Source organism: Leopardus geoffroyi, chromosome D3, assembly GCF_018350155.1.
Source record: "Leopardus geoffroyi isolate Oge1 chromosome D3, O.geoffroyi_Oge1_pat1.0, whole genome shotgun sequence".
Classification (NCBI taxonomy): domain Eukaryota; kingdom Metazoa; phylum Chordata; class Mammalia; order Carnivora; family Felidae; genus Leopardus; species Leopardus geoffroyi.
The window spans coordinates 18787887-18810450 of NC_059339.1; the positions used below are offsets into that span (position 1 = coordinate 18787887).

Genomic DNA, 22564 nt, shown 5'->3' on the forward strand with positions numbered 1-22564 from the left:
TTAAGTACTTCACTGAATAGATTGTCCATGGCACCCAATTCAGAAAGAGCAAGAATTTAAAATGAAAAATAACTCTCTTTCCCAGAGGAAACCAGTGTTAGCAGTTTCATAAATACCCTTCTGAAAAATACACACATGCTCCCCTTCTCAATCCCTTGCCTTCTTCCTTACCAGTATATCCTGGCAGTTATTCACCACCTGACAGAAAGAATGCCTTCATTCTAACAGCTGCATGGTATTCTATTACATGGCTAAAGAATAACGTTTTAACCATCCCTCTCTGATAGACATTTAGGTTGTTTCTAGTCTCTTGCTATTCTGAACAGTGCTGTAGTGAATCTTTGTACATGCACGTGTATCTGTGAAAAAACATATATTCTTCCATGATAGACTTACTGGCTCAAAGAATGTGTGTTCTCACCCATGACTGCTCCTGTGCAGCTGGCTGGAGGCAGGGCGAGGCATGACCACCTGGACTAGTCCATCCTTCTGCTCCAAGACTTGTACTGGTCAGTGTGGAGGGCCACCAAGGACATCCTTCTTCTCTGGCTCACTCAGACCCTTTGACATCTTTGTACTTACTAGAAAAGATACTGACTCTGCCTGTAATTGAAAAGCACAGGGAAGAGGGAGGCAGGAAGGGAGATAAGCAAATTGAATTGGGTGCCCTGCTGCTGGTCAAGGCCTGGACAACTGGCAGAGTCGTCTCCTGCCCTTTCCTTCTGGACATGACTTTGGGGCAGTCAGGCCCGAAGGCAGACCCTCTTGTGCCTGTGGCCCCTCAGACAGAACTGAGACAGGAAGGGCTCTCCCTGAGCTCTGTGACCAGACCGTGGGCTGTGCTGCATTTCTTACCACGGAAGAAAGGTCTCAACTGGGCCATGTGCAGTGTGACCTTGGACAAGTTGGTCAGCCTCGTAGGGCCAGTGTTCTCCCTTCTGTAAAGCAAGGCGTCCGGTCAGGTGGACCTGAGAAGCCATCCAGCTCTGACCACCTGTGACAATAAAACGTCAGAAGCCTGGTCGGGGGAAGACATGGCCCAGTCTGAGAGTCCCTCCCTCCATTCCTGTAAAATGGGATCCGAGCAGCCTGACGACACAAGGCTGCACAAGGCACAGCAACCACATATGCCCAGAACATGGCCAGCAAACCGTTTACCTCTCTGGGACCTGAGGTCCGACAGACAGAGGAGTCAGGAGTGTAGGTGGCCCTCTGTCCAGGAGTCTGGGCAGTGGGCTCTTGTAGCCTATGCCGGGTGACTGGAGAAAGTGACCTGCAGACAAAGGAAAAAAGATGTGTATGTGTGTGTACGGTGGGCAGGGGGAGTCCATTTCCCCTCCTCTACCTCAGGCCTAAGATCTTGGGCTACTCCCAGCAGGCCAGAGTCCCTGGGTCCCAAACAGGACCTGCCCACACCTGGGACAGAAGCCTGTTTTTCTCAGCCGCTCAGGGCCTTCCCTGCTAATAAGTATTTGACTTTCTCATCATGGTGTTGATACATCAACTTTGAGTCACCGCCGCTCTAAGTTCAGGCTGTGCGGAGCGCCCCGGTGAGGCACCGTAGGGGCTTGGGGGGTGGCTCTCAGGGACCTGCCATCTGAGAAGGGAATGGCAGCTGCCCCAGGAGACTGATGTGAGCCACCGCTCTTGCTTCTTTATAGGTGAGAGCAGTGTACCCACCCTACCCTCCTTCCCATAAGCCCCTAGGGCACAGGCTTTGAGACCAAGATGATCTGGGGGTCAAATCCTGGCTGTACCGTGAATGGGGCGTGTGTGTTCTTGGACAAGTGAGTGGCTGGCCCTTTGTGGGCCTGTTAACTCCACTGTGATGTGAAGATAAGAACAGGAGAGAACCCCCAGGGCCTGGCAGCAGGCTCCAACGCTTTACCTGCCCCACCTCCCCCGGAGAGTGGGAGCCCCCTCCCTACACCCACAAAGGGACAAGAGGTTTCTGGCCCATCTCATCTTCACAGGAGGAAGGGCTCGCTGACCCAGGAGGAGCAGGGAGAGGCTCTTCTCCCCAGTTCCCACCCCTCATCCCCCCGCCCCAACCCTGACCCCAAAAGGCTAGAACCACAGCCCCATGACATTCCTGCCAGTGCACCTGCTTCCACTGGCACTAATAAAAGACGGAAGAAACAAAGCAATTTAAAATTCCAATAAAATTAAAAACAAACCTCTGGTAGCAGATTCAATTATGTAGCTGTTGCGGAGTGCAGCCTGGGGACAGAAGGAAGGTGCGGTGCCGCCCCCGCCCCGGGAACCATGCCTAGGAGAGGAGAGAGGCTCAGAGACGAAGGGCCACGAGCGAGCCCCCTTTTATGACTTGCCAAATAAAAACCAGCTCTCATAAACTAGGAAGGTAGGCAGCCTCCTCTGTCACAGCAGATCCAGCCACAGTCCACAGCAAAGCAACCCGAGGCTTGCTAAGACCAGAGGCAGACGAAGACCCGAATCACTGCCTTTCCACACTGCACAGAGGTCGTGGCCGGCCCAGTGAGAGCGAGAAAAATAAGTTAAGGACTAGAAAGAAGGAAAACTAACTGCACAGAACCCCCCAAAAAGTCAGTCAGCAAGACTGTGGATACAAGAGCGACGCACAGATGCAATCGTGTTCCCCTACGACGGGAGTTGGCAAACATTTTCTGCAACTTTTCTGATATTTTCATCCCTGCAGGCCATCCAGTGTCTACAGTAACTTACCCAGCTCCGTCACACTGTAGCTGGAAAACAGCCGCAGATTCACGGACATGAATCGGCGCGGCTGTGTTCCAATAAAACTTTATTTACAAAAACAGGCAGCAGGCCAGGCTTGGCCTGTATGCCACGGTTTGCTGGCTCCTACATTACACCAAAGAGCTAGAAATTACATTTTTTAAAAAAGATACCATTACCGATTTTTTTGGCAACTGTTTTACACCGATGGTAACACCTACCATACGATTCACCCACTCAGAGTGCACTAGTGAATACTTTCCAGTGTAAATTCACAGGGTTGTGCAGCCGTCACCACTACTAAATTTCCAAATGTTTCCTCATCGCCCCAAACAGAAACCCCACACCCATCACCAGCCGGTCCCCATTGCCCGCAGCCACCTTCCAGCTATAGGCAACCACGAAACTTCCTGACCTACTTTCGGTCTCTGCGTTGGTCCCTCTCCATGTCCCGTATAAATGGAATTGTACCCTGTGTGGCCTTTTGTGTCCAGCTGTTTTCACTCCCTGTGTGTTCTGGGTTCATCCACGGAGTATCAGGTGTCTGTACCCGGCTCCCGGTCACCACCGAGTAACATTCCGTTACGTGGCCGGGTCGTGATTCACCGCCGATCAGCCAACAGGGCTTTTGGGTGTTTCCACGTCAGGGGCGATGGTGTGAAATGCCGCTCGGAATGTTCCCATACAAGTTTTCATGGGGATGTGGGTTTTCATTTTTCTTGCATGTAAACCTACGAGTGGTATTGCTCGGGCACAAGACAATTCTATGTTTAACTTTTCTTAATAATTAAAAATTTTTTTAACGTTTCTTTTTGATAGAGACTGAGTGGGGGAGGGGTAAAGAAAGAGGGAGACACCGAATCTGAAGCAGGCTCCAGGCTCTGGGTTGTCAGTACAGAGCCCGACGCGGGGGTCAGACTCCAGAACCGCGGGATCATGACCTGAGCCGAGGTCGGACGCGTAACCGACTGAGCCACCCAGGCGCTCTTTAAAGTTTATTTATGTATTTTGAGACAGAGAGAGAAAGCATGCCTGCGCGGGGGAGGGGCAGAGAGAGGGAGAGAGAGAATCCCAAGCAGGCTCCATGCCTAGCTTGGAGCCAGACACGGAACCGTGAGATCGTGGCCTGAGCTAAAAGAGTCGGACGCTTAACTGAGCCAGCTGCCCAGGCGCCCCTCTATGTTTAGCTTCCTGAGGAAGTGCCTGAACGGTTTCCTGAGTGGTTGTGCTCTCTTCCATGCCCACCAGCAGTGTACGGGGTTCCGGTTTCTCCACATCTTCACCCAAACTTGCCACCCAGCTTTCTGATTCCAGCTGTCCTGCTGGGCACAGAGTGCTTGCTCACTGTGGTTTTGATCTGTGGGTGCTGTTCTGATTACCAGGCCAGCCTCTTTATTTGTTACGGGTCCATTCAGATTCTCTGTTTCTTCTTAAGTCAGATGGGTAGTTTGCATCTTTCTGGGAACTGTCCACTTTATCCAAGTTATGATACTATTACAATTTATTAAGGAACTAAAATAAATTGGTAAAAGAGGTAAATGACCTTTGTGGAGAAAAATTTATATTGTGATTTCTCTTTAAAATGTTTTTATCTTTGAGAGAGCACAAGCACGGGAGGGGCAAGACAGAGAGGGAGACAGAGGGTCCAAAGCAGGCTCTACACTGACAGCAGTTAACCCAATGTGGGGCTCAAACTCATGAACCACCAGATCATGACCTGAGCCAAAGTCGGACGCTTAACCGACTGTGCCACCCAGGTACCCCAATCCAGTGATATTTTTTAAAGACCTAAATAAACGTGGATGTAGATTATGCACATGGACAGAGTTTGGTATGGAAAAAAGTCAACCCAGTCCTTAAATCCTGACCATGTGTGTGTTGGGGAAGGGGGGTGTATAATTTGAAAAGCTGACTTTGTCAGCAAAGTCACCTGTGCCTTGCCCATTCTTGGCCTTTTGTTCTTATCAAAGTAGTATTAGGACAGGGGACTGGGCTAGTGCCTCCCTGGCTTTATGGCTGAGGTGGGGGGAGCAGCACAGGGACAGAGGGAACCAGGGCAGGAAGGAGAACATCTAGAAATGGGTCAGTGTGCATGTGAGCTCCAACCGGGACAAAGCAGGCCTTGCAAGTCCCTGGGGACGGACAGGCAGTGTGGGAATGAAAGACGTCGGAGCCCTACCTCACACCACACGGCAAGAAGAGTTCCAGACAGACTTAAAAACCTGGTGCCGGGGAATGCAAAACCTTATCCCTCTTTGAAGAAAATGGAGAGTATCCACCAGGAAGGATTTGCAAATGGAGAGGGAGAATAAAGCACAAATAAAGGAAACACATTGGACCGCATTAAAATTAAAAACTGCAGCTCGGCAAAATACACCATAAAAAAAAAGTCAAGACTAGCCAAAAATAGAGAGAGGGTGTCTGCAGCACTTATAAGGGACCAGTATCCAGAGTAGAGAGAGCCAGGGACGAGGCTGCAGAGAGAGACAGCGATGGGGAGGGGCAGGGTGAGTGGGGAGGGAAGGGTAGATGAGTCAGACCCACGCTGTCCTGGATGGAGACAGGCAGGGGTGTGTGTGTGTGGCCAGAAGGAGGAGAGAAGAGGCAGCAGTTCTAAAGGGCCCTGGGCAGGCAGGCAGGCCAGCGATGCCGCAGGCGGGTCGGGAAAACAGCAAAGCCAGGGTCTGGGTACCGGGAGACGGTGAGAAGTAAGCTCTCAGAAGCCAGTCAGGGAGCAGCAAAGGGAAAGAGACGACGAGAGGCAGGAAGGTCCGGCTGGGGAAGCATTAAAGCCCACATCGGCCGCTCCAGGGCGTGGATACTAGGGCGTGGAAGGTGTGTGCCTGTGAGCACCTGCTGGTCTTTGTGAACAGGATGTCCCTGAATATCTGGGCACAAGTGGCTCCACGTGTGTGCCCTAAGCGCGCGCGTATGTGTGTGAGAACCTGCATGCATATGCACACACGTGGTTAGAGAATGAGAGGCTCCTTTGTGCAGCGCCCAGTGATCACCACCACCCTGCACTGCCTAGTCTGGCCTAGAAAGAGCTGGAAGCCAGGTGGCCAGCCTTTTCTGAGCATCCACTATGTACCAAGATTTCTCATTTAATCTTCCTTCACTCTGTTCTCATAGGACAAATGGAGGCCAGGGAGCCGCGGGGTCACCACCGTGAGGTCACCCAGCTAGTAATGGGGGCACCGGGAGTCACACCCCGGTCAGTGGGCTGGGGGGAGGTCAGGGTTGTTGGCTGCCACCCCTGTCCCTCCCCACATCCCTCCCAGCGGAGGCCAGAGAACAGCTGCATCTGCCCCGGCCCAGCCGCCCTCCCCACGCACCCCCCCTCCTTCCTGGGCGGCCTCATTAGAGATTCTGCCGGTGCCACCAGCTAATTAGTGTCACGTTAATTGAGCATTCAGGAGGCTGCCACCTCCAAGGGCAGAGTGTCGGCAGCAAAGGGGAATGCAGATGCAGACTGCTCCTCCCTGTGGGCTCGGGCCAGGCCCTGTGCCCAGGGACCCCTTGTGCCCCGGAGCAGCCCGGGACACCCCTCGCCCCATTTCGACAACGTAATGCCCGCTGTGACTTCCTGAGCCCGAAGGCAAGAGGCAACAGGCAAAATCTGCAACCGCAGGAGAAAAGAGGGGACGTTTGCTGAACGCCTACTGTGAGCCTGGCACACCTTTAGCCCTCCCTCTCCTCCTACGGGACAGCTGCAGTTACCTCCATTCAGTCACGAACTCCAGGGTCCGCCAAGGGGACGGCTTCTGCAGGAGTGTGTCCAGTGGACCAGCAGAAGCCTGCGTTCAGCTGGACGGCACCTGCAGGGGCCAGGATGTAGCCACGGAAGGTGCCTGGAGTCCCACAGAGAAGCCTGGGACATGGGGGCAGGAATTCCGCGCTGGCATCTCACCCCTCACCCACCCCCACACCCTCCTCCACCTGCCCCTTGGCGAGCAGGTACCGCACACCTTACGGGGCAGAGTATCACATGGACTTCAGCCTCCTGTGATCTGTCCACCCCTTCGTCCCCTTAAAGATGAGAAACGGGGTCACGTTAAGTGTCCTGTCCAAGGTCACCCGGAGCAAGCGGTCACACCGCGCATCTGTCCGCCACGGCCTGACTCCTGCCAGAGTCCGAGCTGTGCACCTGTGCCCTGTGTGGTCTCTCCAGCAGAGCCCTCACCCCTCCACCCCTGCTTCTCCCCCTCCCGATGCGGTGCCGCTGAGTCCCGCTCTCCCGTCTCCCTGTAGCAACATTAAATCCCACTCAAAGGGCCGCTTTTAATTGGCTTAATATACTCGTTAATAACCACGTCTCTTTAACGCACCTGTAAAAGGCCCATAACATTAACGTAAGGGCAGTGACGGCTCATCCGCACTTCCAGCCAGCCTTTTAAATTTCCTTTAATGGGGGCCACGGGGCAGGGGCAGCCCAGCTCACAGGGTGGGTGCCTTTGCTTCCCTGCACGGGAGTCGGGTGCTGTCTGCCTGCTGCCCCTCAGCCTCTCGGAGTCCTCAGAATAGAGAATTCTCTGGACTCGGCAGCACTTTCCAAGCACCTGCCGTGGTTCCACACGTTTTTTTTTCAGGCGTCAGGGTGGTGAGAAAGTGCAGGGCTTGGCCTCAGTACCTAGCCCTGGAGACAAGTCAACAGGCAGTTACAGCTTGGGGAGCCCGTTGTGGGGGTGGGGGGCATGTCCCGGCTGAGACCGGGAGCGCCGGAGCCAGCTACCCAGGGCGGGTGTGAGCAACCTTTCGTACTTCATTCTCCCAGCACGAAATCCGAGCATCTTCTGTGCTCCAGGCACTGTTGGGACAATTGCACCCAACCCCAGGCTGATCACTCTCAATCAGGAACCGGGGAGGACCCAGAGGTGTCTCAGGGTGCGGGAGACAGACGGACGCAGACTGGATGAGTTGGGTGTGTGCGGGAGGGGAGCACAGGGAGGCCTCGTTCCAGCCGGGCTCTAAAGGACCAGTGGGAATTTGGTTACGGAGGGAATGCGTGTCTGTGTGCGAGAATCATCCCAAGCCATGGCGTCTGTGGTGCCCAGGGGACACACGGCCAGGGCTCAGATCCTGGCTCACGGATCCTTTCTATGTGACCAGAGCTCTCAAAGTGACGGTCCTTGGGCCATTTCCCACCCGCCAGGTGTATGATTTGCCCCACTCAGTGACGGAGCCTGATTTCAAGGGTGAACGCCCCCAGGCAGGGCACGGCCTCCCTGCGCACCTCACCTCAGTCCCTGCCCCGCCTGGGCCTTAGGGCTCATTCCCGACCCATCTGTCCTTCAGTCCTCAGCAAAAATCCCCGCTTGACACCCTGTTCCTTGAATGTCTCACCTCTTCTGAAACCCAGGGCTGCCTCCCAGACTGCCGTGAGGACTTCAGGAGGGCGGGGCTGTAAGGATTTGGCACAATGCCTGGTCTTGGGCCACACTCAAGGGAGGGTGGTTGTCGGCTCATGAGAGGAGGCCCGGGGGCCACCGTGTGTGTGTCCAGGGGCCTGTGGGGAAGGAGGGTTGCAGAGAGAGGTCAGGGTCAGATGGCCGGGGCCTCGAATACCATCCTGAGCAGTTCAGATTTCACAAACACTGGGGCCCACTGGAGGGTTTTACAGAGACACCCCCCCCCCCCGGGGACTTGGAGACAATGGGGGGAGCTCCAGTGAGTTCCTCACCACCAGCAACTACAGCACCCACTGAGGACAGGACCCTTTATGGTCCTCACAAAAATTCTCCAAGGACAGCAATAGCAGCAGCGTCCCCATTTTACGAGAAAACGGAGGTTCCCAGAGGGGTCGCGGCCCGCCCAAAGCCACACGGTGCGTGTGTGGCACAGCTGGGATCTGAATCCAGATCTCTGGGACTCGGCCCCCATCCGCCCCCCTGCACCATGATGCCTTTTCAAAAGGCTGCCAGCCGCCCTCCACGCTCTGCCTGGGAGCAGAGGCAGCCGGACAGTGACGGGCGCCCAGGCGGGCAGACAGGGAGGGCCTCGGGCTGCTCAAGGCCAAGGGAAGAGGAAGAGGGTTTGAAGCAGGCTACGTGACGCAGACGTCAAGGGCAGGAGGGCCCTGGGAGAAAGGAGAGCTGTGCGCCTGTCCCCCACCCTAAAGCATCGCAAGGTCACGGCCAGCCACTGGCAACGACAGAAAAGCACAGAGAAGAAGCGAAACGCCCCCTCACCAGGCAGGGCCATGCTGGCATCTGCGGCTCTTTTCTTCTTCAGTCTTGATTTGACCCCCCAACCCTTCAACAGGGAAGGAGAGAGACGGACGGCTCTTGAGTACAGCCCCTCTGTCACCTCCTCTTTCCACATACCTGTACTCTATACCTTTGCCCACTTCATCAGAGCCTTCTAGAACCCAAGCCTCAATGCCCAGCAAAGCACACTGCTGCTGAGAACCTGCTGGGTGCTCTGTCTCGTGGGGACAGGCTGCTCCCAGGACTTCCTCCTGATGCCCCTTTTCCTGCCCTATTTTCCACCCAGTAGCTCAAGGGGTCCCATCAAAACTCTAGGTAGGTCACGTTCTTCCTCTGGTCCCCACCCTCCAACGTGGACCAGGAGCCCAGGTCCTCAAGTACGCCACCCTGTCCATCTTCTACGGGCCTTCCCTGCTGGCTCTGCTTCCCCAGACGCACCTCGTCCACGCCCCTTGGCCTTGTTGCCTGCCGTCCCCCTGCGGACACTGCTCTTCGTCAGACAGCCTCACGGCCCACTCGCTCACCTTCCCACCCTCTCTCCAAGGCCGTATCATCAGAGACGCCTTCTTCGCCGATCGCCGAGTCCACACTGAACACCCCTCCACCAGGTCTGCCCCGTCCCCTGTGCCCTGTTTCTGTTACTGTGCTTGCACAACAAATTACCCCAAAAGTCAGTGGCCCCCGACAGCCATGTGGTACGCTCAGGGGTACGGACAGGGCACAGGCTGGGGGCTGGAACCTTCTGAAGGCTTTTGCTTCCTCATATATCAGGTGGTTGATGCTGGCGGTCGGGAAAACACCCACACGTGGCCTCTCCACGTGACCTGGACTTCCGAGAGCAGAGTGCCTGAGTTCCGGGGGTGGACGCCCCAAGGCACCGACACAGAGCCACCTCGGGCTCCAGGCGAAGCCATGCCGCAATGACCCAGCCACACAACATCGTGTCTGCCCCACTCTGCTCAGTAGAATGGAGTTGTTCGAGCGAAGGAAAAGCGGCCTCTGCGATTTGTGGGAGGAGTGGGAGAACTCGTGGACGTGTTCTAAAACTACCACACCCACTCTATCCTTGTTTCCGGGGCCGGTTGCTGCCTGACTCGACGTATAGGATCGTCGCCCCACGAGACTGTCGGCTCCATGAGGGCAGGGACTCTGCCCGGGCTTTGGTTACTGCTGCTTTTCCCAGGCCCTGCATAGTGCCTGCATAGACGAGGGCCCAGGAAGCATCTGGTGGATGCGGGGCTGAGGGGAGGCTTCTGAGAGGCAGCTCTCCACGAGGCTGTCCGCTTGGCTTAGTTCCTCCCAAGTGTCATGACTGGCAGTGAACAGGGGCCCCCAGGCTGGACGGGTCCGTCTGGGCACAGCGCCATCATTCATTGAGACGTTCCTGAGCACCTACTATGTGTCCTGTAGACACCGGGGACTCCGCAGTGAGCAAGCCAGCTCAGGGGGCCCGAGTCTGGTGGGGGAGAAGGACAAGTCCCCGGCACGTGGTGACCAAGCCCAGGCACTGATGGAGCCCAGCTGGGGGGACCCAAGAAGGCAGGGAGGGAGTAGCACTGAAAAGAGGCGCTGGGATCCCCCAACAGGCCCCCTCCCCTGCCACCCGTTAACCCTGTGAGCGCTCTTCCCACGTCTCCCATCCTCACCGCTGCTGAGAAGCCCGCCAGAGACAGCCGGCTCGGCTGGTGCCATCTGTGAGGCCTTTTTTGTGTCATCACAATGGCCACACGGGGCTGTGCAAGAGCACTGAACTGGTGGCTGGGCCCCCCTCCAGGAACCCCGGTGGGAAAAACTGGGTGTGAGGCACCCAGGGTGGCTCAGGAGAAAGCCCTTCAGGAACAAGGCACAAGGCAGGGGCTGTGGCAGCCACGGCCTCAGCGCAACTGGGCCAGGTTTGGGACCGGGGACTCTGGTGACCTGCAGGGGCACACCCATGCCCCCACCCAAAGGCACTCCCATTCAAGACACCGGAGAGCCCTGAGCACATGCCGGGCGAGACCCGCTCAGGGCCGCGGGCTGGCAGGCCCTGGCAGCCAGCCAAGGGCAGGGGTGAGAGCTGCTGGGCCTGTGACCTCTAACGGCTCACCTCCTGCCTCTCGGAGCCTCCGGGCTGACTCCGGGGTCCCTCCTTTGGATTATTCCCACCCTCCCCTCCCCCCAGTTCTATGGAAGAGGGAGAGCCTCTCGAGTGTCCTGGCTTCACGGGGGCCTGCCTCGTGAGGCGAGTGTTATGAAGACTCGGAAGGAAGACACGCCGGGTCCAGTCTCAGCACCGCCCCTTGCCCGTGGCGTGGTCTTAGGAAGCTCTGAGGTCATACCCTCATCTGTAGAACAGGGGCCTCTGCTAGTTATCTGTTGCCGTGTAGCCGGTGACTTCAGAACTTAGCAGCTTGAGACCTGGACAGACGCGTGTTCTCGCTCATGGTCTGTGATCAGGGATTCAGGAGAGGCTTAACTGGGTAGTTCTGCTCTGCGTCTTCCATGAAGCTGCAGTCAGGATGCTGGCCGGGACCGTACTCATCCGAAGGCTCGACCGGGGCTGCCTCGCATGGCTGTGGGTGGGAGACCCCCGTTCATCTCCCCCGTGGGCTGCTTCCCCCGCAGCAAGCGATCCGGGTAAGTGAGGAGGAAGCCACAGCGCCTCCGTGATCTGGCCCTGGCTGGGTCCACAGGACCTCACGGGTCACCTGGGTCAGCCCCACTTGGGGGCAGGGGGAAGCAGCACACGGGCATGAGTACCAAGAGGTGATAGTGATGCAGAGGGGTGTGGCACATCTTGGTGGCTGTCTGCCGAGTGCTTTGACTCGTCTGCTGCCTCCTCTGTAAAGTGGGGACCACCGCTCACTTCTGAGTGGTCAGGTGCTCCAAATGAGACGTCAAGAAAAGCCGTAGGCCCAGAGACTAGCGCATGCTCTGTGCTCACCAGAGGGCAGGCTCCATCCACTCCCCCAAGTGCTGCAGGGACCAGCCCACCCTCCTGGAGCCCTGATGGCCAGCAGGGGGGCAGATGGGCTCCTCATTTCAGTGAATGGGAACCAGTAACAGGCAGTACTTATTCCCAACCCCCCACCCCCCGCCCCACTCTCTTCTTCTTCTTAAAGGTTTTAAACACCTAATTTATTCCATCCATTAGATAGATTTTGTAGATTTAATCATTTTCACAGTTGGTGGCTCATTGGATACTCAAGATAAACTCCAAATGAAAGTATAATGGTGAGGACAAATGAGTTTTCACACCACAATGGCAGAAACCTGCTTGGGAAGAGGGTTTAAGAGGAACAAAAATACATACAGATATAATTTTTTTTCCCCGGCAGCCGCTTTTGCTGACTATAGTAGGTTACCACAGTTAATTTCACCAGTTTTGTTCATCTGTAAAATTGCATAAAAGTGACATTTTTGTGCTCATTATAGCAACTGCTGATTTATGGCTGGTAAATGAAGAGCTGGTCCCTTTTTTGCGGGACTCTCCGAGCGGCGCTAAGTGCCCATGAAATTGCTTGTATAATGTAGTTTAAATCCAATCTCAGAGAAAGATTCCCCCGTTGGCCAAAGTGACATTTCCATTCTCCACACCGAGTTTATTTTAGGCCACTTAGGGAGGGGGCTGCCCCAGGCAGGGTCAGGATGCGGGCCTGTGGCCAGCCAGGGGTCAGCTCCACCTGCCCGGCCCCGAATTAGGCCCGAGGGATGAAGGGGCACTCCCCTAGTCTCCTTGGCATGCTGAGTGCCGCCTGCCTCTTCCCTCCCTGCTGCCCTGCCCAGGTCAGACCACATTCCTGCACCTTAGGGCAGAAGGGAATGACCTTTGCAACACGCATGTGTGCCCCACCCCTACCCTGCCCTGCCCTGCGGCGAGGAGGCCCCTTTGCACTGGCCCCCTGCCCTCCCAGGCCGCCTGTCTCTCCTCTTCCACACGCCTGGTCCGGGCTTCTGCTCTCATTCCACATTACTTACAGTTCCTCACTCAGGACATGCTTCCTCACCTCTGGACCTCTGCCTGTGCTGTTTCTTCTGCCTAAAATATGTTGCTGTCCCCTCTCCTCACCCCTTTTGACATCGCCTTCACTGGGATGCCCTTTCTTCCAGAAAGCTGTCTCGCTTTCCAGAGCCCTGCTGGGTGAGGCCCCCGCCCCACCCCCAAATGCCTTAGCCTTCCCATCACAGCACGTGTCTTGCTCCGACCGGCTGTGAGCCCAACAAGGGGCTCAGGGGCGAGGCTCTGGATGGATGGGATGTGGGGTGAGACCTTCAAGGGATGGGCAGGTGGGGTCTGCACTCCACCCCAGCCACAGTGCCAGGACCCCCCGGGCTGGCCAGAAGGAAGGGCAGCCTGAGCCCCTGCCCTTCCGCCCCCAGGACGGCCCTCATCCCAAGCAGATGGGGAGGGCGTCAACACTCCCACTCGGAGAGCACCCGATGCTGCACGCACTCCACCACGCACAACTCATGAAAGTTCGCAGCCACCCTGGGAGGCAGCGTTCATGGCAGTATCACCTCCCATTTTACAGATGAGGAAACTGAGGCGCCCCATTCTCAAGTTCCCCCTGGGAGTCACCGGTGGGCCCCAAGGGTGTCATGAGGCAGGAGAAAGGCAGTGTGCTGCAGAGACCTTGTAGGGAGGGGCCCCTCGCCCCAGGGCCTAGACAGGTGACCATCTCCCAACTCCGACTGTGTGTCTCACCGCCTTTGGCAGCCAACACTCCAGGCCACCCTGCACAACTGACACAATCACGATCCCCGGTTCACAGGTGGGGTGGCTCGGTCAGGCAAGCCACAAAGCCCCACAACCAGGCAGGACTCCACTCAGGCCAGCCAGCTCTAAAACCCGGAGACCTCCCATCTGTCTCCCACAGCCCGCCCCCGCCCCACCCTCCTTTCCCCACCTCGGGAGGGTCCTGGGCAGCACTGAGGAATGTCTCAGGCCCCGGGGAGGGGCTCTGGATGGAAGAGGGGGGCCTGCCCACCAGCAGCCCACCTCCCCCAGGACGGTGGCCGGTAGGACGGTCAGCCTGTCACATAAAGTGCAGCCTCCGGCCCCACAATGACAGCGCGCAGAAGAGGCAGTGGTTACCATCCTGGCCTTGTAGGTGACAGGCAGACTTGGGGATGGGACGGGCAGCCACTGTGGCTAAAACCCCTCCTCCCCTGCCTGCTGATCAAGGCAGGTCATGTGAGCAACCGCCGAAAGCCAACAGAGCAGCTCCTGTCTGTCCCAGGCCTTGTGCTGGCCTCTGTTCACATAGCAACACATTTAACTATCCCATAGAGGTCAGCAGGTGGCCATCATCCCATTTTACAGATGAGCCAAGGGAGGCACAGAGAGGATGACGAAGAAATAGGAGAAAGGGCCTGCCGCCAGTGTGGTGTGAAGACGGGGGGCCAAGCGTCAGTGAGGGTGCGGAGCCCCCGGAACTCCTGTTTTCCGCCGGGGGAGCGCGGCCCGGCACAGGCTCCTTGGCAAAGCGTGGGGCGTCTTCTCCTGAAGCTGCAGGTTCACCTGCCCCGAATCCCCGTCCCGGGCAAAGTCCCAAGAGAACTCACTGGGTACTCGCACACCAGGAAGCGTGACAGTGTGTGTGTGTCAGCCCCAAACTGGAAACCACCCAAATGCCGTCAGCAGCAGGAAGGAGGAGTCCACACGAGGACCACACGGCCGTGAGGAAGCGCGAACCACGGCCACCTGAGTGAACCTCACAAAACACCTTGGGTGGCAGAGGCCGATGCGGCCGAGGACGCCTGGCGGGATTCCAGCCCGCGTGTACAGACGCTGCCATCGGAAGTCAGGACGGCTGTGCGCTTGGGCGGAGTCGCAGGCGACACTCTGGGGGGACCGGCAGTGACCCATCGCTCGGCCCAGCGCGTTCCGTCCGTGAAAGCTCAGCTTACGATGCATGCAGTTTGCTTTCTGTACCTTAACCCAAGGCAAAGCTCTGGGGTTTAGAAGGGACAAACAGAGGGGCGAGGGGGCAAATGGGGAACCAGAGGAGGGAGTGGCAGGGCTGTGGCCACACCGCCTCCCCGGGTCGCGGGGTCAGCCCTCACCTGTGCTTTCCTCTCCGCTTGTCTCCGCAGGCGAGACGGCCGCCAGCTCCATGCATTCGTCCCGCTACCCGAGCCCGGCCGAGCTGGACGCCTATGCCGAGAAGGTGGCCAACAGCCCGCTGTCCATCAAGATCTTCCCCACCAACATCCGGGTGCCCCAGCACAAGCACCTGGGCCGCACGGTCAACGGCTATGACACCAGCGGCCAGCGCTACAGCCCCTACCCGCAGCACGCCGCCGGCTACCAGGGCCTGCTGGCCATTGTCAAGGCCGCCGTCTCCTCCTCCGGCAGCGCCGCGCCTGCCGGGCCTGCCAAAAGCGTGCTCAAGAGCGCCGAGGGCAAGCGGACCAAGCTGTCACCAGCTGCCGTGCAGGTGGGCATCGCGCCCTACCCGGCGCCCAGCACTCTGGGGCCCCTGGCCTACCCCAAGCCGCCCGAGGCACCCGCCCCACCACCCGGCCTGCCCGCGGCCGCCGCCACCGCTGCCTCCGTCATCCCCCTGCCTGGCCGTGGCCTGCCCCTGCCGCCTTCCAACCTGCCCTCCATCCACAGCATCCTCTACCAGCTCAACCAGCAGTGCCAGGCCCCGGGCGCCGTGCCTGCCGCCTGCCAGGCCGTAGCCGGTCCCCACCCCAGCCCGGCCAAGCACGGCCCCGTGCCCAGCTTCCCCGGCATGGCCTACTCGGCTGCTGCCGCCGGCCTGCCCGACTGCCGGAAAGGTGCCGAGCTGGGCCAGGGCGGCACGGCGGCCTCGACCTTGGCTGGGGCCACCAAGCCTGCAGGGTACGCCGACGGGGGCCTGGATTACCTGCTGTGGCCGCAGAAGCCGCCCCCACCCCCACCCCAGCCGCTGAGGGCCTACAGCGGCGGCACAGCGGCCAGCAAGTCCCCCGAGGCGTGCGGGGGGCGGGTGTACGAGCGGGCCAGCGGGTCGCCCCTCAGCTGCGCCATGGGGCTGCCCACCGGCTTCACCGTGGGCCAGTACTTCGCCGCCCCCTGGAACAGCGTGCTGGTGACTCCCACCAGCGATTGCTACAACCCGGCGGCAGCCGTGGCCGTCACGGAGCTGGGGCCGGGGGCGCCCCGGGAGCTGGCAGGCCCCCCCGTGGAGGCCCTCTCGGGCCTGCCCAGCAAGAGCGTGTGCAACACGGCCGTGCTGAGCAGCAGCCTGCAGTCACTGGAGTATCTCATCAATGACATCCGGCCGCCCTGCATCAAGGAGCAGATGCTGGGCAAGGGCTACGAGACCGTGGCTGTGCCCCGGCTGCTCGACCACCAGCACGCCCACATCCGCCTGCCCGTCTACAGATAAGGCCTGCCCGGCGGACGCGTGGACAGACGGACAGGGCGTCGAGCGGGAAGGCAGGCCGCAGAACAGGGTGGGCAGCGCACAGGGGCGCCCAGCCTTGCCCTGTGCCCGAGTGCCCGTGGGTGCCCACAGGGAAGCCGGGCGGGCTGCTGCCGTGCGGCCACCTGATGGGGAGTGGCGGGGCCACCTTTCTCCCCAAGGCCCCTCCCTGCTATCGGCTGCCCGAGGACACAGGGAGGGCCCGGGACCACCACTGACGTCCACCACTTCCTCCATCCAAGCTGGCAGAGGCAGGGAGAGAGAAACCACTTTAAAACAGGAACGGTTCTTGCTGGCTTTCCCAAGAGAGGGGCTCAGGCCATGGGGGGACACAGGAGGAAATGTGATGGTCCAGAGTCAGGGTGGGGTCAGAGCAGCCCCCAGGGGTCAGAGAGCTCCTCCCCCCACGGGCTCCCCGTCTCCTGGAAAAGGAGCAGAGAGGGGGTATAGGAAGTCACAGGGCCTACAGTGTCCCCCACTGGCCAATCCAAGTGAAGACCACTCTGAGAGAGGCTCCAAGGACCACCAGTCCCCCTGCTCCTCCTCCTCTAGATTCTCCTTCCCTCCTCCCATTTCTTCCCCAAACAGAATCACACCCCATCCCCACCCTCCAGACCCCGTACTACCACCATCCCCTTTCTCTCCACATCTTACAGGGCTGCTGGGCACGGCTGTACAGGCTGTGCACCGCACAAGGGCACCTCGTCCGAGGAGACACCATTTGCATCCTAGACGTGTATATTTATTACGGCAGTTTTCTGAATCTTGAGGAAGGGGCGCCATTTTCCTATTCGCACAAAGGCACCACAGGGGCTAGCGGTGGCTGCCCTGCCTTCCTCAGGGGTTCTCCTCAGAGCCAGTGAGAGGCAACCTACTGGTTTTAACCGGGAGACCCAATCCAACGCCCTTCCTGCAAGCTGCCCTCCAAGGCCCACCCCACACCATGGGGAGGCAGGCAAGGAGCCCCCTCTTCGGTCCCCAAGTCCTGGCCCCTCTGGCACTCCGGAAGCGGTACTGTATCTCTCCAAGGCCTGTTCGAGCACTAAGTGCATTTACAAATCTCTGAGAATGTTTTTTTTTTATACTAAAATTGACCATTATATTCTACTGTGAGAAGTGCAGTCTGCACTATATTGTTTTAAAAACGAAGAGAAAGAAAAAAAAAGGAAAACACAGATGGTGTCTCAGCTGTGGAATTGTTTTGTTCTCTCCTTCCTCCCTCCCTCCCTCAGGAGTAAAACGGGCTGTCTCCCCCGCTGCCGACCGGGCTTGGAGCCCTGAGGAAGCAGGCCAGGAACCTCCTGGCACCCGCCGGCCACTCTGCCTTCAGTGTTTCATTTCCTTTTCCAGCTCTTTCAAGGTAGACACCGTCGTTTACCCCGTTTACATGTCCGCACACAGGCGGAAGGCCGCTGGGTCGTGGCCGGCGACCGGTCTGCAGAGCGGCTGAGACAGAACCAAGCCCGGGCCCCTTGGCTCGTTCCCTGAATGGTGCCGAGGTGGTCTGGGGATGGTGTCTCCCTGCATCACAAAATGCCTTCCCAGCTTTTCCCCTGTGCCTGACACACTCCAGGCATCCACGGGGCAGTATGGCCGTGGGCAGGCCAAAGTGGCTGTGGCAGTGACCTTCTCCCTGGCCAGCCCCGGCACACACCCACTCCAGGCCCCGGCGCCTGGAGATCTGCAGACCCCCCCACCCCGGGACACTTGGCATTCATCAGGCACCTAACTTGGTGCTGGGCACGTTCATACACACTGTGCCTCACTGGAGCCTCGCCACATCCTTGCAAGGTAGTAGGTGTCTGAGAGGAAGAAACCGAGGCTCAGAGATGTTAGGTGACCTGCCTAAGGTCACACAGCAATTCCGAAAAGTTGGGGTCTGGACCCCACAGCATGGACTCTTTTTCACATCCTGTCTCTGCCCTCTCCCCGGGCAGGGGAGCCTGCCATCTGGCCTGGGGGACCTGGGGAGCCCCCAGTTTGTTTTCGTTGTTATTTTTTTTAAGTTTTTAAATTTTTTTTTTAAGTTTATTTATTTTTGAGAGGCAGAGCGAGCAGGGGAGAGGCAGAGAGAGGGACAGAGTTTGTGAAGCGGGCTGTGTGCTGACAGCAGAGAGCCGACACAGGGCCTGGACCCATGAACCATGAGATCATGACCTGAGCCCAAGTGGGATGCTTAACCGACGGAGCCCCCAGGAGCCCCACCCCCAGTTTGTTTGATGCAGGCCTCCCTTCCCATGCTCCGAGCCCCACCTGGGTGCCAGGGCGGGACCCAGGCCCTTCTGCACATCTCTGTCACGCCCTGGGGAGCAGCCCCGGGGTCCTGCTGGTGACCAGCTGAGAAAGTACTGCCAGGCAGGCCGCTGGGGCTGATCGTAAGTGAGAAGCAAAGAGCAGTTGACAAAGGGCTCTTCTGACCTCCCGAAATGGGAGTCTCACAGCAGCTGCATCGGGTACGTATGCAACAAAGTCATCCCCATCTTACGGGATGAGAACGCAGAACCTGAGGATGGCCTGGCGGACCGACAGGAGGGGAGCGTCGGGCCCCGCACCCGGGCTCGGGCAGCCTCCGCCCTCACGCAGAGCTGTAGCCCGCCTGGGGCCGCGCAGTGCCGGGGAGGTCCCTGGAGGTGGGCAGCCCAGCAGGCCCAGCCTCTGGAGTGAGCTAGAAGCAGGCTGGAGTCGGAGCTTTGCTCCTCTGAGTGACCCTGGCCCAGCGAGGGAATTCAAGAACACGAAAGCACCGTTCTGGAACTTGGAGAGGGGCAGAGAGACAGGGTCTAGGGCTAGAATCAGGGCTGGGTGGCGGTCTGTGGCGCCGCTGTTCCCAGGGGCCGCCTCCGCACCAACGTGATCTCCCGGTAGCCCAGGTCCCCACGTCCTGGGCCCACGGCCAGGGGCATCAGGGGAGCACGCGGAGGGAGGCAAGCCTGGAGCCACAGGCCGAGCCAGGTCCCTCCATTTGGAGATGCTGGAATTGCAGATTGAGGACCCGCCTCCTATCCGGGGAAAGGCTCCACCTTTGTGGGGCGGGGCCTGCGCCGTGGGCGGTGGGGGCACGTGGCACAGTCAGACTGGGGCCGGCCCCAGGGTCCGGCTGGGGTTCTGGCCCTGCCCTAGCACCGGCTTCCCCCGGCGCCTTGGCCAGGCTCCTTCTTCCCAGGAGCTGAACTAGCTGAGCGCGAAGAGCCTTCCAGAATCACCATGCTGACATGCCGCAGCCCTGCCCTTTATATCATCGCCTCGCAGTGCAGGCGACCACGACGTTACTGTCGACGCTACAATCACCAAGGGCCCACAGTCACCCCAGGCACACTGGTCACCAGGCTCGGTGCTAAACGGTGTTAGTCGCCACGACCATTCACCACGATACGGGTGCACGTCCCCGTGTCCCAGGTGAGGCTAGTGACGCCCCCAGGGAGGGCAATCGCTTTGCCCGGCGTCAGCTGAGGCCGGAGGAGGGCGAAGCAGCTGGGATCGAACCCAGGCCTGTCTGATTCAGAGTCTGACCTCTGACCTGCCGCGCTTTGCGGAGAACAATAAACTACCACCAAGCCCCAGATGTGGCCCCCTGGGCTCCAGCACAAAGGTCCAGCCTTGGGGCCCCCACTGCCGGCTGCAGGGTGTGGTGCTGGGTGAAGGGGCAGAGGGGACAATCTGCCCTCTGTCTGTCCCCCCCCCCCCCAACCAGAGCTTGTGCAAGCCCTTCCCTGTCTCCAAGCCCCTCCTGGCGACCCCAGGCTCCTCCTCCTGCTGTGGGCTCACACCCCTGAGAGCTGAACTGTCCCACGCGGTAGCCACACGTGGCTGGCACGGAACTTCGACGATTATTAGCACTTACTTCATTAACAAGGGCTACAAGACCACCCCATCTTACAGACTCCAGAGCTGCCCGCGAGGGGCCTGAGAGCCTGGGCAAATATTTCAGCGGAGGGTCCGGTACAGGGGACACTCACCTTTCCGGGAAGCTCTGTGCTTTCTTGACCCATGTGCCAGCCTTCAGAGCCCCTCCCCACTTCTGGAGAGGGGAACCTGAGACCACGTCAACCCCTGAACTTGCCCGGCAGCAGCCAGCGACCTCGAACCTACGCTAGGGCTTCCAGCTGCGCCGAGACTCCGCCCCCACACGTGCACCCTGTCCCACTGCGCCTGCGCATCCCAGGCTCCCTTAAAGGGCCCTGGTGGTCCTACCCGCCCCCTGCGCGGGCCTGGAAGGTGGAGCCCAGCTAGGGGGGCGGGTGGACTGAAGGATTTCTGTTTAAATCACCAGCACGGCCAGTTCACTAGGACTGTGGTGGCGGGAGGGGAGGAGGCCGGGAAACTGGCTTCAGTAACTCTTCCACTCCATAGGTGACTCTGGGGGGACTTGTGTGGCCTCGATTCCAGATCTGTCAAAGGAGGTCGTGGCATCTGAAGGACGGGATGTCACCAGGTGATGTGTGATCAGAATGACAGGGCAAATGGGCCCTGTGAGAGGGCCCTGCCTGAGGGCAGTGGGGTCTAGCGGTTAGAGGATCAGACAGACCTGGTTCCAAGGTTGACACTGCCCCTCATGAGCATGTGGCCTTTGGCAAGTGACCACCCCTCTCTGAGCTGCCTATTTGTCCACTGTAAAGAGACTGGTATTACCGCATTATCACCGTGTGCGGTTGAACATAGGAAACAGGTGGCCAAGTCCCCTAGGGAACAGAGTCCGCTTTAGAGAAGATGCCCCCAAAGTTAGGTGTGTTATTTCTGTCATCACCTACTCCAGCTGCTTTCACCTTGGAAAGTGCGTTTCCATGTAAAAAGAGGTCCAAAAACAGATGCATCCCTCTCCCTCTACCTTGGAGACGCCCAAATCATATTAGCATATTAAAGGCTCTGAAAAGTCCTGCAGGCAAAGTATCCATCCTTTTAACCCAGCATTTCCCTAACTTTTTTCTAGTTCTTTTTTTTAATGTTTGTTTATTTTTAATTTTTTTTTAAGTTTATTCATTTTTGAGAGGCAGAGACACAGCGTGAGCAGGGGGAGGAGCAGAGAAAGAGGGAGACACAGAATCCGAAGCAGGCTCCAGGCTCGGAGCTGTCAGCACAGAGCCCGACGTGGGGCTAGAACTCACGAACTGCAAGATCATGACCTGAGCCAAAGTCGGATGATTATTAATGTTTATTTTTGAGAGAGAGAGAGAGAGAGAGAGAGAGAGAGAGAGAGAGACTGAGCATGCGCAGGGGAGGGGCAGAGAGAGAGGGAGACACAGATTCTGAAGCAGGCTCCGGACTCTGAGCTGTCAGCACAAAGCCCGATGCGGGGCTCGAACCCACAAACTGTGAGACCATGACCTGAGCTGAAGTTGGATGCTCAACTGACTGAGCCACCCACGCGCCCCTATTTATTTTTGAGAGAGAGGGAGAGAGTCGCATTCGCGAGCAAGGGAGAAGCAGAGACAGAGAATCCCAAGCAGGCTCGAACTGTCAGCGTGGAGCCCAACGCGGGGCTCGAACTCATGAACTGTGAGATCATGACCTGAGCCAAAAACCAAGAGTCTGACGCTTAACCGACTGAGCTGTCCAGGTGCCCCCCCTAACTTTTTGGATTACCTAAGTTTTTGTTTCTATCCACTAATATCCCAAAGAACAAATACTTCAGGAAATACTGAGTCCTACCTCTTGTACTGCAATTAGGGAAACTGAGTAAGTCCTTCTCTCTGGTGATGTGCGGATCTCAGTTCCCCGGTTGCAGCACAAAGACTCCTAATGAATTTGTGGCAGAGCAACGGCTGGAATCCAACCCTGGCCTGGAGTCATTGGGCCTCAATTCTGGGGCCACCACATCCTGGTTGGTTTTTGTCCACCGTGTTGAGCTAGGCCCAAAGAGGGGAAAGGACCCCCAAGAAGAGAGGGGAAGACTTCATTCGACAAGTGGGAGTGAGTACCCCTATTTTGAAAATGACAAAAGTGAGGTTCAGAGAGGGAAGGCAACTTGCCTGAGGGCACACAGCAACTAGGTCTAGACTCTCCCCAGGCAGATCTGGGCCACCTTCTCTCCTTCTCTCGTTGTTGGGAGGTGCGGGACTTCCCGAGTCTTACAGCCTGGGGACATACCCAATGGGGAGCTCAGCTAGGGGTTCTTGCCAACTAAATTGGCTGCTTCCAAGTTCCCTCTGGCCTCCTCTGAGGAGGCCCCCGGGTGTGACTACAGCGGCCCCTGGTGGCCAATCTCCAGGATCCGCAGTCCCACCCTGCTCCAGCCAAAGGCTGCTGTGTGGG

At 58.2% G+C, this 22564-nt stretch overlaps 1 protein-coding gene and 1 long non-coding RNA gene across 5 annotated transcripts in view; one reads left to right on the forward strand and one right to left on the reverse strand.

Moving 5' to 3' along the window:
* The window catches only part of FAM222A (family with sequence similarity 222 member A), a 54551-nt gene extending 37059 nt beyond the window's left edge, over positions 1-17492 (forward strand). For 3 of the 4 annotated variants that reach the window (XM_045457044.1, XM_045457042.1, XM_045457043.1), the window contains one exon: positions 14997-17492. In XM_045457044.1, coding sequence (XP_045313000.1) covers positions 15017-16279 — 1263 coding nt within the window. In that variant the 5' untranslated portion in view covers positions 14997-15016 and the 3' untranslated portion in view covers positions 16280-17492. Of the gene's footprint in view, positions 1-4416; positions 11538-14996 lie in introns of those variants that run through there. The other variant, XM_045457041.1, reaches the window with a different exon arrangement.
* LOC123587353 lies at positions 34-6981 on the reverse strand. Its single transcript, XR_006707258.1, has 3 exons — positions 6971-6981; positions 6503-6512; positions 34-138 (listed from the first exon to the last, which is right to left on the reverse strand). It is a non-coding gene; the product is annotated as an uncharacterized LOC123587353 (long non-coding RNA).
* Positions 17493-22564: the final 5072 nt, after the last annotated feature.